This window comes from Pseudophryne corroboree, chromosome 3 (assembly GCF_028390025.1).
Source record: "Pseudophryne corroboree isolate aPseCor3 chromosome 3, aPseCor3.hap2, whole genome shotgun sequence".
NCBI lineage: Eukaryota > Metazoa > Chordata > Amphibia > Anura > Myobatrachidae > Pseudophryne > Pseudophryne corroboree.
In genome coordinates this window covers 415,243,600-415,259,804 of record NC_086446.1, presented here as the reverse complement: position 1 = coordinate 415,259,804, position 16,205 = coordinate 415,243,600, and the positions used below count along the sequence as shown (strand labels likewise).

General features: G+C 48.6%; 1 protein-coding gene across 1 annotated transcript in view; it reads left to right on the top strand.

The window, feature by feature from the left end:
- The window catches only part of EIF2S2 (eukaryotic translation initiation factor 2 subunit beta), a 106,027-nt gene that overhangs the window by 69,762 nt on the left and 20,060 nt on the right, over positions 1-16,205 (top strand). The window contains exons 5-7 of the mRNA XM_063960227.1: positions 171-271; positions 442-590; positions 695-751. Coding sequence (XP_063816297.1) covers positions 171-271; positions 442-590; positions 695-751 — 307 coding nt within the window. The remainder of the gene's footprint in view (positions 1-170; positions 272-441; positions 591-694; positions 752-16,205) is intronic.

The window sequence follows — 16,205 nt, the reverse complement described above, 5'->3', positions numbered from 1 at the left end:
GAGGGGTGGAGAGTTCTAAATTTGAATATTCAGTGCCCTGTTCCTGCGGAGGCCGTCCATATCCCAAGAGTACTCCAGTGCCCCCTATGGATTCAAAGAAAAGGATTTACCTGGTAAGTACCAAAATCCTATTTTTTGTGCACATAGTCTAAACTGCTCACATATTGCAGCCTTTGAAGAAGACGACAGTAAGAAAGATGATGGGATATCCTTTAGTTCTCAGCATGGACCTGCATGGGCTGGCTCAGAAAGGGACTACACATATGATGAGGTAAGAAATCAATGTAGTCATATGCAGTCATTTTATTTATTGCCCTTGTTTAGCTCCACGGCATCTTTACTTTGATCTACGTTTTTACTAAATATCTTAAATTTTCCTGTTAGCTATTATATGTAAACTGATGATCCTTTCTGTGACACATTTTTCTGATTTTGTTACAGCTGCTAAACAGAGTATTTAACATAATGCGGGAAAAAAATCCAGACATGGTTGCCGGAGAGAAAAGAAAATTCGTCATGAAGCCACCTCAAGTTGTCCGCGTTGGCACAAAGAAAACCTCATTTGTGAACTTCACAGATATTTGCAAACTGTGAGTGCATCCTTGTTGAGTTCACCTAGAATTGTATTTTTAGCATATGCTCTTTGTTTTATACAGTGTATTTTAATGTAATATATATATTTTTTTTTTTTCAGATTACATCGTCAGCCAAAACATCTCCTGGCTTTCTTATTAGCTGAATTGGGTACAAGGTATGTTTCTTCAGAGCAATCAATATTCATGGCACTGATTTTAAGAGATCGTATTTATACTTACATCTATTTCGGGTGTTCAGCATGTTTTCTTACAACCTGGTAATTGTTCAACAGATAGTCCAAATAACACTGGAAACGATGGGACTAGTATATACATTCTGATAAGCGTTTGGTTTGTTTATCTTGATGACCATTACAACATTGTGTACAGCATTCATGAGGTTTAACAATAGATATGGAGTAATGCTGCTCTATGGCAATGCTCTAGAAGTTCATGGCAGGAAGGTTTGGACAACAGCAAACTGTTTAAAGCATCTCTCAACAATATGGAGTAGAAAGAATTAAAAAAAATATATATATTGTGGAGAATTGAAATTGATGCCTGGCGGAGTGCGTATTAATAGTTTCTCTTACGTCCTAGAGGATGCTGGGTACTCAATAAGGACCATGGGGTATAGACAGGCTCCGCAGGAGACATGGGCACTACAAAGAACTTTAGAATGGGTGTGCACTGGCTCCTCCCTCTATGCCCCTCCTCCAGACCTCAGTTAGATCCTGTGCCCAGATGAGACTGGGTGCATTACAGGGAGCTCTCCTGAGTTTCTTTGAAAAAAAGAATTTTGTTAGGTTTTTTTTTTATTTTCAGGGAGCACTGCTGGCAACAGGCTCCCTGCATCGTGGGACTGAGGGGAGAGAGAAGCAGAACTACTTAAATGATAGGCTCTGCTTCTTAGGCTACTGGATACCATTAGCTCCAGAGGGAGTCGGAACGCAGGTCTCCCCTCGCCGTTCGTCCCTGAGCCGTGCCGCCGTCCTCACAGAGCCGGAAGAGAGAAGCCGGGTGAGTATAAGAAGAAAGAAGACTTCAAAGGCGGCAGAAGACTTCAGATCTTCTCTGAGGTAACGCGCAGCGGTAACGCGCCATTGCTCCCACACACAACACACACGGCAGGCAGTGATGGGTGCAGGGCGCAGGGTGGGCGCCCTGGGCAGCAATTTTAAACCTCTAGGACTGGCTATAAATGAATATATAGGCTCCGAGGGCTGTATATAGTAAATCCCCCGCCAGTATTTAAAAAATCGAGCGGGACCGAAGCCCGCCGCTGGGGGGGGGGGGGGGGGGGGGGCGGAGCTTGATCCCTCAGCACTAACCAGCGCCATTTTCTCCACAGACACTGCAGAGAAGCTGGCTCCCCAGACTCGCCCCTGCTGAACACGGTGACACAGGGCAGAAAAGAGGGGGGGCAATTGTAAGGTGCAGTGGGTGTATTATATGCACATAATTATATAAAAGCGCTATTTATCTGGGAATTGGTTTTCCAGTGTCAGTTGGCGCTGGGTGTGTGCTGGCATACTCTCTCTGTCTCTCCAAAGGGCCTTATTGGGGATCTGTCTCCATATAAATATCCCTGTGTGGGGGGGGGTGTCGGTACGAGCATGTCTGAAGCTGAAGGCTCTTCTAAGGAGGAGGTCGAGCAGATGATTGTGGTGTCTCCGTCGGTAACGCCGACACCTGATTGGTTGGACATGTGGAATGTTTTAAATGCAAATGTGACATTATTACATAAAAGGATGGACAAAGCAGAGTCCAGGAAAAAAGCAGGGAGTCGATCCATGGCTTTGACTGTGTCACAGGGCCCTTCAGGGTCTCAAAAACGTCCCCTATCCCAAATAGCAGACACTGATACCGACACGGATTCTGACTCCAGTGTCGACTACGATGATGCAAGGTTACACCCAAGGGTGGCAAAAAAGTATTAATTATATGATTATTGCAATAAAAGATGTTTTGCATATCACAGATGACCCCTCTGTCCCTGACACGAGGGTACACATGTTTAAGGAAAAGAAACCTGATGTGACATTTCCCCCATCTCATGAGCTGAACGCATTATTTGAAAAAGCTTGGGAAACTCCAGACAAAAAACTGCAGATTCCCAAAAGAATTCTTATGGCGTATACTTTCCCGGCACAGGACAGGGTACGGTGGGAATCCTCGCCCAGGGTAGACGAGGCTTTGACGCGCTTATCCAAGAAGGTGGCGCTACAGTCTCCAGACACGGCAGCCCTCAAGGATCCTGCTGATCGCAGACAGGAAACGACTTTAAAATCAATTTATTCACATACGGGTGCTTTGCTCAGACCGGCAATAGCATCGGCTTGGGTTTGTAGCGCGGTAGCACCTTGGACAGATACCTTGTCAGCTGATTTTGATACCCTAGATAGGGATACCATTTTATTGACCTTAGGTCACATCAAAGACGCAGTCATATATATGAGGGACGCTTAGAGAGACGTCGGCCTCCTAGGTTCAAGGGCCAACGCCATGGCGATTTCTGCTAGGCGAGCACTGTGGACGTGTGATGCAGACTCGAAAAGGCATATGGAGGTTTTACCTTACAAGGGTGAGGTTTTATTTGGGGAAGGTCTCGCGGACCTGGTTTCCACAGCTACCGCGGGTAAATCTACTTTTTTGCCTTATGTTCTCCCACAGCAAAAGAAAATGCCACAGTATCAGATGCAGTCCTTTCGGTTGCATAAGTCCAGAAGAGGTCGGGGCTCTTCCTTCCTCGCCAGAGGTAAAGGGAAAAGAATGCCTGCTACGGCCGGTTCCCAAAAACTTAAGTCCTCCCCGGCTTCTACTAACTCCACCGCATGACGCTGGGGCTCCACTGAGAGAGTCCGCTCCGGTGGGGGCACGTCTTCAACTCTTCAGCCACGTCTGGGTTCAGTCGGACGTGGATCCTTGGGCGATGGAAATTGTATCCCAAGGGTACAAGCTGGAATTCGAAGACGTGCCTCTCCGCCGATTCTTCAAATCGGCTTTACCAACGTCTCCCCCCAGAGAGGGAGATAGTTTTAGCTGCAATTCAAAAGCTGTGTCTACAGCAAGTGATTATCAAGGTTCCCTTAATACAACAGGAAAAAGGGTACTATTCAACCCTATTTGTGGTCCCGAAACCGGATGGCTCGGTCAGACCCATTCTAAACTTAAAATCCCTGAACCTGTACTTAAAAAGGTTCAAGTTCAAGATGGAATCGCTCAGGGCAGTGATCTCCAGCCTGGAAGGGGGGGGATTTTATGGTGTCACTAGACATAAAGGATGCATACCTTCATGTCCCCATTTATCCTCATCAGGCGTACCTGCGATTCGCTGTACAGGACTGTCATTACCAATTTCAGACGTTGCCGTTTGGGCTTTCCACGGCCCTGAGGGTTTTCACCAAGGTAATGGCGGAAATGGTGGTACTCCTGCGCAGGCAAGGAGTCACAATTATCCCGTACTTGGACGATCTCCTGATAAAAAGCGAGATCAAAGGAACAGTTGCAGAAAAGCGTGTCGCTCTTCCTGAGAGTGCTGCAGCAACATGGCTGGATCCTAAATCTACCAAAGTCACAGTTGGTTCCAACAAGTCGGCTGTCTTTCTTAGGCATGATTCTGGACACAGAACAAAAGAGGGTTTTTCTCCCGATGGAAAAAGCTCAGGAACTCCAGAACATGGTCAGAGACCTGTTAAAACCAAAAAGAGTGTCACTCCATCAATGCACTCGAGTACTGGGGAAAATGGTGGCGACCTTCAGGGCCATCCCTTTCGGCAGGTTTCATGCGAGGACTTTTCAGTGGGACCTTCTGGACAAGTGGTTCGGCTCCCACCTTCAAATACATCAGAAAATAACCCTGTCCCCCAGGGCCAGGGTGTCTCTCCTATGGTGGCTGCAGAGTGCTCACCTTCTAGAAGGTCACAGGTTCGGCATCACACAAGGAAGGAATTTTCAGGGACTGTGGTCAAGCCATATACAACGGCCTACGACAAGCGGAGAATCTTCTTCGCGGCCTACCGGTTCTGATTCAATCAGACAACGTCACAGCCGTGGCTCATGTAAACCGCCAAGGCGGGACAAGGAGCAGAGTGGCAATGGCGGAAGCCACCAGGATTCTGCGCTGGGCAGAAAATCACGTAAGCGCTCTGTCAGCGGTATTCATTCCGGGAGTGGACAACTGGGAAGCAGACTTCCTCAGCAGACACTATCTCCATCCAGGAGAGTGGGGACTTCATCAAGAAGTCTTTGCAGAGATAACAAGTCTTTGGGGACTTCCTCAAATAGACATGATGGCATCACGCCTCAACAAGAAGCTTCGGATGTATTGTGCCAGGTCAAGGGACCCTCAGGCAGTAGCAGTGGACGCCCTGGTGACACCATGGGTGTTTCAGTCGGTCTATGTGTTCCATCCTCTTCCTCTCATCTCAAAAATATTGAGAATACTAAGACGAAAAAGAGTACAGACAATACTCATTGTTCCAGATTGGCCTCGAAGGGCCTGGTATTCAGATCTTCAGGAGATGCTCACAGAAGATCCGTGGCCTCTTCCTCTCAGGGAGGACCTGTTGCAGCAGGGACCCTGCGTGTTCCAAGACTTACCGCGGTTACGTTTGACGGCATGGCGGTTGAACACTGAATACTAGCGGGGAAGGGTATTCCGGAAGAAGTAATCCCTACTCTGATAAAGGCTAGGAAGGAAGTGACGGCGAAACATTATCACCGTATCTGGAGGAAGTATGTATCTTGGTGTGAAGCCAAGAATGCTCCTACGGAAGATTTCCACTTGGGCCGTTTTCTCCACTTTCTACAGACAGGAGTGGATATGGGCCTAAAGCTAGGCTCCATTAAGGTACAGATTTTGGCCCTATCTATATTCTTGCAGAAGGAATTGGCTTCTCTCCCAGAAGTCCAAACTTTTGTAAAGGGAGTGCTACACATCCAGCCTCCTTTTGTGCCCCCAGTGGCACCATGGGACCTTAACGTGGTGTTACAGTTCCTAGAATCTCACTGGTTTGAACCTCTTCAAACAGTTGAATTAAAGTTTCTCACGTGGAAAGTGGTCATGTTGTTGGCATCTGCAAGGCGGGTGTCCGAACTGGCGGCTTTATCTCCTAAGAGCCCCTATCTCATTTTCAATGAGGATAGAGCAGAGTTGAGGACTCGTCCTCAATTTTTGCTTAAGGTGGTGTCATAATTTCATATGAACCAACCTATTGTGGTGCCTGTGGCTACGGGTGACTTGGAGGATTCCAAATCCCTTGATGTAGTCAGTGACTTAAAAATTTACGTAGCCAGGACGGCTCGGGTTAGGAAAACAGAGGCACTGTTTGTCCTGTATGCAGCCAACAAGGTTGGCACTCCTGCTTCTAAGCAGACTATTGCTCGCTGGATCTGTAACACGATTCAGCAGGCTCATTCTACGGCTGGATTGCCGTTACCAAATTCAGTAAAGTTCCATTCCACTAGGAAGGTGGGCTCTTCTTGGGCGTCTGCCCGAGGCGTCTCGGCCTTACAGCTTTGCCGAGCAGCTACTTGGTCGGGTTCAAACACTTTTGCAAAATTCTACAAGTTTGATACCCTGGCTGAGGAGGACCTCATGTTTGATTAATCGGTACTGCAGAGTCATCCGCACTCTCCCGCCCGGTTTAGAGCTTTGGTATAATCCCCATGGTCCTTACGGAGTCCCCAGCATCCTCTAGGACGTAAGAGAAAATAAGATTTTAAACCTACCGGTAAATCTCTTTCTCCTAGTCCGTAGAGGATGCTGGGCGCCCGTCCCAGTGCGGACATATGTCTGCATGACTTGTATATAGTTATTGCTTACATAAGGGTTATGTTACAGTTAAGATCAGTTGTTGGCTGATACTGTTTTGTTCATACTGTTAACTGGTTGCGTATACTCCAGGTTATATGGTGTGGGCTGGTATGAATCTTGCCCTTGGATTAACAAAAATCCTTTCCTCGTACTGTCCGTCTCCTCTGGGCACAGTTTCTCTAACTGAGGTCTGGAGGAGGGGCATAGAGGGAGGAGCCAGTGCACACCCATTCTAAAGTTCTTTGTAGTGCCCATGTCTCCTGCGGAGCCCGTCTATACCTCATGGTCCTTACGGAGTCCCCAGCATCCTCTACGAACTAGGAGTAAAAGATTTACCGGTAGGTTTAAAATCTTATTTCTCTAACGTCCTAGTGGATGCTGGGAACTCCGTAAGGACCATGGGGAATAGCGGGCTCCGAAGGAGGCTGGGCACTCTAGAAAGATTTGACTACCTGGTGTGCACTGGCTCCTCCCACTATGACCCTCCTCCAAGCCTCAGTTAGATTTCGTGCCCGGCCGAGGTTGGATGCACACTAGGGGCTCTCCTGAGCCCTTAGAAAGAAAGTATAGTTTTAGGTTTTTTATTTTCAGTGAGACCTGCTGGCAACAGGCTCACTGCAGCGAGGGACTAAGGGGAGAAGAAGCGAACTCGCCTGCTTGCAGCCGGATTGGGCTTCTTAGGCTACTGGACACCATTAGCTCCAGAGGGATCGACCGCAGGCCCAGTCCTTGGTGTTCGGTCCCGGAGCCGCGCCGCCGTCCCCCTTACAGAGCCAGAAGCAAGAAGAGGTCCGGAAAAACGGCGGCAGAAGACATCAGTCTTCACCAAGGTAGCGCACAGCACTGCAGCTGTGCGCCATTGCTCCTCATGCACACTTCACACTCCGGTCACTGAGGGTGCAGGGCGCTGGGGGGGGGCGCCCTGAGCTGCAATAAAAACACCTTGGCTGGCAAAAATACCACAATATATAGCCCCAGAGGCTATATATGTGGAAAATACCCCTGCCAGAATCCAGAAAAAAGCGGGAGAATAGGCCGCGGAAAAGGGGCGGAGCTATCTCCCTCAGACACACTGGAAGGAAGCTCCCTGGCTCTCCCCTGCAGTCTACACTACAGAACAGGGTAAAAACAGAGAGGGGGGGCACTAAATTTGGGCGCTATATATATATTATTAAAAGCAGCTATAGGGGACATAACTCAGTTAGTCCCTGCATTATATAGCGCTCTGGTGTGTGCTGGCATACTCTCTCTCTGTCCCCCCAAAGGGCTTTTGTGGGTCCTGTCCTCATTCGGAGCATTCCCTGTGTGTGTGCGGTGTGTCGGTACGGCTGTGTCGACATGTTTGATGAGGATAATGATGTGGAGGCGGAGCAGATGCCTTTAGAAGGGATGTCACCCCCTGCGGGACAGACACCTGAGTGGATGGGCTTATGGAAAGTAATGAGTGCACGTATAGACTCCTTATATAAAAAAAATCGACGACATGCCAAATGTGGGACAGCCGACTTCTCAGCTCGTGCCTGCCCAGGCGTCTTATGGCTCGTCAGGGGCTCTAAAACGCCCGCTACCTCAAGCAGACCCAGATGTCGACACTGTTACTGACACCAGTGTCGACGACGATGAGTCAAATCTGATGCCCACTAAGGCCATTCACTGCATGATTGAGGCAATGAAAGAGGTGTTAAACATTTCTGATATAACTACAGGTACCACTAAAAAGGGTATTATGTTTGGAGAGAAAAAACTACCCGTAGTTTTTCCCCATCAGATGAATTAAATGAAGTGTGTGAAGAAGCGTGGGCTTTCCCTGATAAAAAATTGGTAATTCCTAAGAAGGTACTAATGGCGTTCCCTTTCCCGCCAGAGGATAGGTCACGTTGGGAAACACCCCCTAGAGTGGATAAAGCGCTCACACGCTTGTCTAAAAAGGTGGCACTACCGTCTCCGGATACGGCCGCCCTCAAGGAACCTGCTGATAGAAAGCAGGAGGCGATCCTGAAGTCTGTATATACACACACAGGCATTATACTTAGGCCAGCTATTGCGTCAGCTTGGATGTGCAGTGCTGCCGCTGCGTGGTCAGATAAACTGTCAGAAAATATTGACACATTAGACAGAGACACGATCCTGTTAACCATAGACCATATAAAAGACTCAGTCTTATATATGAGAGATGCACAGAGGGAAATCTGCCGGCTGGCATCTAAAGTAAGTGCATTGTCCATTTCTGCTAGGAGAGGCTTATGGACTCGCCAGTGGACAGGAGATGCGGATTCAAAAAAGCACATGGAAGTGTTACCATATAAGGGTGAGGAATTATTTGGGGATGGTCTCTCGGACCTAGTTTCCACAGCAACGTCTGGGAAGTCAGCATTTTTACCCCATGTCCCCTCACAGCCTAAGAAGGCGCCGTTTTATCAGGTTCAGTCCTTTCGGACCAAGAAAAACAGGCGTGGAAAAGGCGGGTCTTTTCTGTCCAGAGGTAGGGGAAAAAGGCTGCAACAAACTGCAGGTTCCCAGGAGCAAAAGTCCTCCCCCGCTTCTTCTTCCAAGTCCGCCGCATGACGGTGGGGCTCCACAGGCGGAGCCAGGTACGGTGGGGGGTCGCCTCAAAAATTTCAGCGATCATTGGGTTCGCTCACAGGTGGATCCCTGGATCCTGCAAATAGTATCTCAGGGGTACAAGCTGGAATTCGAGGCGTCCCCACCCCACCGGTTCCTAAAATCTGCCTTGCCGATTGCTCCCTCAGACAGGGAGGCGGTGCTAGCGGCAATTCACAAGCTGTATTCCCAGCAGGTGATAATCAAGGTACCCCTACTTCAACAAGGCCGGGGTTATTATTCCACACTATTTGTGGTACCGAAACCGGACGGTTCGGTGAGACCCATTCTAAATTTGAAATCCTTGAACACATACATAAAGAAATTCAAGTTCAAGATGGAATCGCTCAGGGCGGTTATTGCAAGCCTGGACGAGGGGGATTACATGGTATCCCTGGACATCAAGGATGCTTACTTGCATGTCCCCATTTACCATCCTCACCAGGAGTACCTCAGATTTGTGGTACAGGATTGCCATTACCAATTTCAGACGCTGCCGTTTGGACTGTCCACGGCACCGAGGGTATTTACCAAGGTTATGGCGGAAATGATGATACTCCTTCGAAGAAAGGGAGTTTTAATTATCCCGTACTTGGACGATCTCCTAATAAAAGCGAGGTCCAAGGAACAGTTGTTGGTGGGAGTAGCACTATCTCAGGAAGTGCTGCACCAGCACGGCTGGATTCTGAATATCCCAAAGTCACAGCTGGTTCCGACGACACGGCTACTGTTCCTGGGTATGATTCTGGATACAGTCCAGAGAAAAGTGTTTCTCCCGGAGGAGAAAGCCAGGGAGTTGTCATTTCTAGTCAGAGACCTCCTGAAACCAAAACAGGTATCAGTGCATCACTGCACGCGGGTCCTGGGAAAGATGGTGGCTTCTTACGAAGCAATTCCCTTCGGCAGGTTCCATGCCAGAATCTTTCAGTGGGACCTGTTGGACCAGTGGTCCGGATCGCATCTTCAGATGCATCGCTTAATAACCCTGTCTCCAAGAACCAGGGTGTCTCTACTGTGGTGGCTGCAGAGTGCCCATCTTCTAGAGGGCCGCAGGTTCGGCATACAGGACTGGGTCCTGGTGACCACGGATGCCAGCCTTCGAGGCTGGGGGGCAGTCACACAGGGAAGAAACTTCCAAGGACTATGGTCGAGTCAGGAGACTTCCCTTCACATAAATATTCTGGAACTAAGGGCCATCTACAATGCCCTAAGTCAAGCAAAATCCCTGCTCCTACACCAGCCGGTGCTGATCCAGTCAGACAACATCACGGCAGTCGCCCATGTAAATCGACAGGGCGGCACAAGAAGCAGGATGGCGATGGCAGAAGCCACAAGAATTCTCCGATGGGCGGAGAATCATGTACTAGCACTGTCAGCAGTGTTCATTCCGGGAGTGGACTTCCTCAGCAGACACGACCTCCACCCGGGAGAGTGGGGACTTCACCCAGAAGTCTTCCAGATGCTGGTAAACCGTTGGGAAAAACCACAGGTGGACATGATGGCGTCCCGTCTCAACAAAAAGTTAAAAAGATATTGCGCCAGGTCAAGGGACCCTCAGGCGATAGCTGTGGACGCTCTAGTGACACCGTGGGTGTACCAGTCGGTTTATGTGTTCCCTCCTCTGCCTCTCATTCCAAAGGTATTGAGAATAATAAGAAAGCGAGGAGTAAACACGATTCTCGTGGTTCCGGATTGGCCAAGACGAGCGTGGTACCCGGAACTTCAAGAGATGCTCTCAGAGGACCCGTGGCCTCTACCGCTCAGACAGGACCTGATACAACAGGGGCCCTGTCTGTTCTAAGACTTACCGCAGCTGCGTTTGACGGCATGGCGGTTGAACACCGGATCCTAAAGGAAAAGGGTATTCCGGAAGAAGTCATTCCTACGCTTATTAAGGCCAGGAAAGATGTTACGGCAACGCATTATCACCGTATATGGCGGAAATATGTTGCATGGTGCGAGGCCAATAAGGCCCCAACAGAGGAATTTCAACTAGGTCGATTTCTGCATTTCCTGCAAGCAGGAGTGGATATGGGCCTAAAACTAGGCTCCATTAAAGTACAGATCTCGGCTCTGTCGATTTTTCTTTCAAAAAGAACTAGCTTCAGTACCTGAAGTTCAGACTTTTGTAAAAGGAGTGCTGCATATTCAGCCCCCGTTTGTGCCTCCAGTGGCACCTTGGGATCTCAACGTGATGTTGAGTTTCTTAAAATCACATTGGTTTGAGCCACTTAAAACCGTGGATCTGAAATATCTCACGTGGAAAGTGGTCATGTTATTAGCCTTGGCTTCAGCCAGGCGAGTGTCAGAATTGGCGGCTTTATCATGTAAAAGCCCTTATCTGATTTTCCATATGGATAGGGCAGAGTTGAGGACTCGTCCCCAATTTCTCCCTAAGGTGGTGTCAGCGTTTCACCTGAACCAGCCTATTGTGGTGCCGGCGGCTACTAGTGAATTGGAGGACTCCAAGTTGCTAGACGTTGTCAGGGCCCTGAAAATATATGTTTCCAGGACGGCTGGAGTCAGAAAATCTGACTCGCTGTTTATCCTGTATGCACCCAACAAACTGGGTGCTCCTGCTTCTAAGCAGTCTATTGCTCGCTGGATTTGTAGTACAATTCAGCTTGCACATTCTGTGGCAGGCATACCACAGCCAAAATCTGTAAAGGCCCATTCCACAAGGAAGGTGGGCTCATCTTGGGCGGCTGCCCGAGGGGTCTCGGCTTTACAACTTTGCCGAGCAGCTACTTGGTCAGGGGCAAATACGTTTGCAAAATTCTACAAATTTGATACCCTGGCTGAGGAGGACCTGGAGTTCTCTCATTCGGTGCTACAGAGTCATCCGCACTCTCCCGCCCGTTTGGGAGCTTTGGTATAATCCCCATGGTCCTTACGGAGTTCCCAGCATCCACTAGGACGTTAGAGAAAATAAGAATTTACTCACCGGTAATTCTATTTCTCGTAGTCCGTAGTGGATGCTGGGCGCCCATCCCAAGTGCGGATTGTCTGCAATACTTGTATATAGTTATTGTTAACTAAAGGGTTATTGTTGAGCCATCTGTTGAGAGGCTCAGTTGTTTTCATACTGTCAAACTGGATATAGTATCACGAGTTGTACGGTGTGATTGGTGTGGCTGGTAAGAGTCTTACCCGGGATTCTAAATCCTTCCTTATTATGTCTGCTCGTCCGGGCACGCTGTCCTAACTGAGGCTTGGAGGAGGGTCATAGTGGGAGGAGCCAGTGCACACCAGGTAGTCATAAATCTTTCTAGAGTGCCCAGCCTCCTTCGGAGCCCGCTATTCCCCATGGTCCTTACGGAGTTCCCAGCATCCACTACGGACTACGAGAAATAGAATTACCTGTGAGTAAATTCTTATTTTTTTCTGTCAGCCACTAGAGGACACTGGCACAACTTCAAGACTGTGGGGTGATGATGGTGGCTTACAGAGAGCTGGCACTTTAAATAATCTAAGAAGTGAAACAGGCTCCTCAATTATTTTTTTTCCTCCTTTCTTGGGACTTCGTTCGCTTAGCCTCAGGAACTCTTCGCCACTTATCCACAGAAGAGGGGTCCGGGTCACACACCAGCGGCAAGCTGCGCAGTAGAGCAGCGCTTAACCAGAGAAGCACTGTTCCTCCCAACAAAGCCGCATCCTGAGGCGCCGGTTTGGTAAGTGAGCCTCCTTGTAGGTACAGCGGGTTACCTCCAACCTCTCCCCTGCCCGGTCACACTGGCCGTGATAGCGGAGGGACTCCCACTGCACTGCCGCGCTGACGGGTATATTCAATAAGAGTCTGGTCCGTTCTGACATGCGGTTGTCGAAATGGACCCGACAACCCCTGTTCAAAAGAGCGGCCAAATCCGACTGTCTGATTTGGCCACTCCCAGTGTCCTGTCCTGCTGCTGTCAGCAGCGGGGGGAGCTGTCTGCGGCGCCGGGGCGAAGGAGAGATGTCTGAAACCGCCGATCAACGTTCAATCCGACAAGTCGGGTTTCCCGACTTGTCGGAATAAATGGGTCCGTAATGAATAGGTCGGAACCCCTTCCTACCTAAAACTGTCGGAAGCTGCCGTCTTTCCGACGAGGGCAGCTTCCGACAGTTATTGAATATACCCCATAGTGCGGCAGCATGGGGAAATAGTGCGCGCCTGCTCCCAGCTATCTCTCCAGCGATGGCGTTGAGGTCTTCCTGCGCTGACAGTACACAGCGCGGCAGCGTTGGGGATAGAGTGCGGCGCCCACTTCCAGTTTGTCCTCCTCTCCCCGCTGTGTCTGATCCGCGACATGGTGCAGCGGCGGGGGGGGGGGGGGGGGGGGATCAGTGGTTCCTCAGTACATTGTGGAGTGGCCGCGTCCCACGCAGCACCGGTATCATGTAGCCATCTCCCTGCATTGCCGTGCTGACATTACACAGTGCGGCAGTGTTTATCAGCATTAAACACAAACTTAATCTGGAACTGGAAAAATAGTCCAGCTATCCAGTGCAGTAAGGCTAAAGTCTTATTTATAGAGGGGGAGGAGGACATGATCTTATTGTTTAATTGAGGCACCCACTCAAAATGGCGGGGACCTGGTGAGATGGGTGCCTCTGCATAGGGGATGGGGGCAGAGTTGGCGGGTTTTCAAACTGTCAGTCAAACTCCTTCTTCAGCTAGGCAGCTGCTTAATGGCAACAATTGTTTTTCTCCTCAGGAATCTGCACTGTAGAACAGAGACAGGTGCACATTGCTACAGACTGCCATCAAAAGCCTGCACAAACTACAGGCTGGTGGCTGAGGGGATTTAAAATAGGGGAGTCGGTAAAATACCTCCCTCTATCCTTCTGATTTCCCCCTCTCTTTTTCTAGATTATTGAGAGTGCTTGTGGAAAATTGTATGTCTCTAAAATGGCAGGCAAGGGACCAGTGAATAAGGCGTCACAAAAATTACTAGTCTGTGTGAAGTGTAACAAAAAAGCTCACAAGGACGATTCCTCCCTGTATGAGGCATGTGCTTTGGAGGTTACGTTAGTTAACCCGTCCCAAGATGCTAATTTTCACCCCTGGGCGGTAGCGCTAACAGGAACCATCTCACAATTACATACTGAGGTGACTGCTTTACGGAAGACTCGTGAGACGGTTAGGGAGATTCCTCAAAGTGATGTACCTTTTATTGCTACAGAACCACCTTGGGTGTCAAAGATTAGCCAGGTCGGTAGAGGGTCTCACAAAATGCTTGGACTCGTCCAGTAAACAGCCGCAGACAGTGTCCAAGGCTAAGAAACGTCCAGTGCCCTTAAGTCATCAGTCCGATGAATCCGGAGAAGAACTTCTCTCTCAGGACGAAGCTGAGGAGGACTATCGTGAGTTGGGCGAAAATACAGACGCAGATGACAAAGTTCTACCAGAACCTTCTCATGGGGTAGAACCTCTTATTTTAGCTATAAGACAAGTTTTGAACATTTCCGAGACTACAACACCGGAGTCGCCAAATACTGCGTTATTTGGTGGAAAACACTGTTCTTCGGTCACATATCGTTTTTCAAAGAAGCTGGATGATCAGTTGACGGAGGCTTGGAAAAACCCGGACAAGAGATTTCAGATGCCCAAAACCTTCCTTAGTATTTATCCATTTTCATTGGTTATGACCGATAAATGGGATAAGTCACCTCGAGTGGACTCCTCTCTTTCCAGGTTGTCAAAGAAAACTGCATTACCTGTTCTGGGAGCAACTTCTTTGAAAGACCCTTCTGAAAGGAAGTTGGACATCGTGTTGAAGTCCATCTATTCGGACGCTGGGCTTGCACTTAGCCCAACCTTGGTGAGTTCCTGGGTGAACAAAGCAGTGGAGCATTGGGCCACTAAGTTGATTAAAGATTTACAAGAGGGGGTTCCGTTAGAAGACGTAGTTATCCTAGTGGAACACATTAAAGAATCAGCTATATACTTAGGAGAAGCGGCCAGAGATATCGGACAAGTTAACTCAAGGATCTCAGCAGCAACTATTGCGGCCAGAAGAGCCCTTTGGCTGAGGTCATGGCAAGTAGACACAGAGTCAAAAAGAGCGGTGGAGGCACATCCGTTTACAGGTGACATTCTTTTTGGAAAAAAACTAGACACGTTAATTCTACAAGCTACGGGTGGTAAATCTACCTTCTTACCGACCCTTCCACTTATACTGGAACCTCTTTTCGATCCTTTCGTTCCACTCAACCTTTTAGAGGACGTGGAGGAGCTACACCCTTGTGAGGTAGAGGTCGCTATAACAACTAGTCGCTGCTCGTCATCAAGACCCAAAGCCTACAGAAAAGACCGTGGCATGACTGTCACTCTTCCCACAGGGGCCCAGGTACGGTAGGGAGCGCGGCTTCGAAATTTTCAGGATGCCTGGTTCAAAATATTCGACAATGTGTGGATTCGCAACATCATCGCCAAAAGGGTACAAGTTAGATTTCGAAGTTTCACCGCCTAAGAAATATTTTACAACAAGTCTTCCCATCCTTCTGGACAAACGTTTAGCCCTTCGAGGTGCAATACGGACCTTTGTAGAATCAGCTGTGCTAATGCCGGTACCACGGAGTCTACGAAAAGATTGGAATAGTAACCCTTTTTCCGTTGTTCCAAAAGCAGACTGTACGTTAAGACCAAACCTGAACATGAAATCATTAAATCAGTCTTATTACCAGTTCAAGATGGAGTTGCTCTGCTCATTGATATCAAGCCTGGAACCCAAGGAATTCATAATCTCTAGACATCAAGGCTGTGTATCTCCACATTCCGATCTGAGAACCTCACCAACTGTTTCTCAGGTTCGTGATTCAACAGTATATCATTTTCAGTTCAGAGCCTTACCATTCGGACTGTCCAAAGCACCCAGAGTTTTTAGCAAGGTAATGTCAGTGATTGCTCACCTCAGATCATTGGGATTCACAATACTACCATACCTAGAAGACCTCCTCCTCAAGGCTCCATCCGGTCTCCAGGAGCATGCTCTATTAATATACAATGTGTTGGTAGAACATGAATGGATAATCAATTTTCAGAAATCCAACCTTCAGTCGTCAGAGCGTCTCCAGTTTCTCTGTGTGATCCTGGACACCAATGTACAGAGTTTTTCTGCCACAAGACCAAGCTCTGAGTATACAGAAACTGGTCTGGGCTGTTCTCAAGACACGACGGGTATCAGTCCATTTATGCATTGTCTGCTTGGGAAGATGGTAGCTGCTTTCGA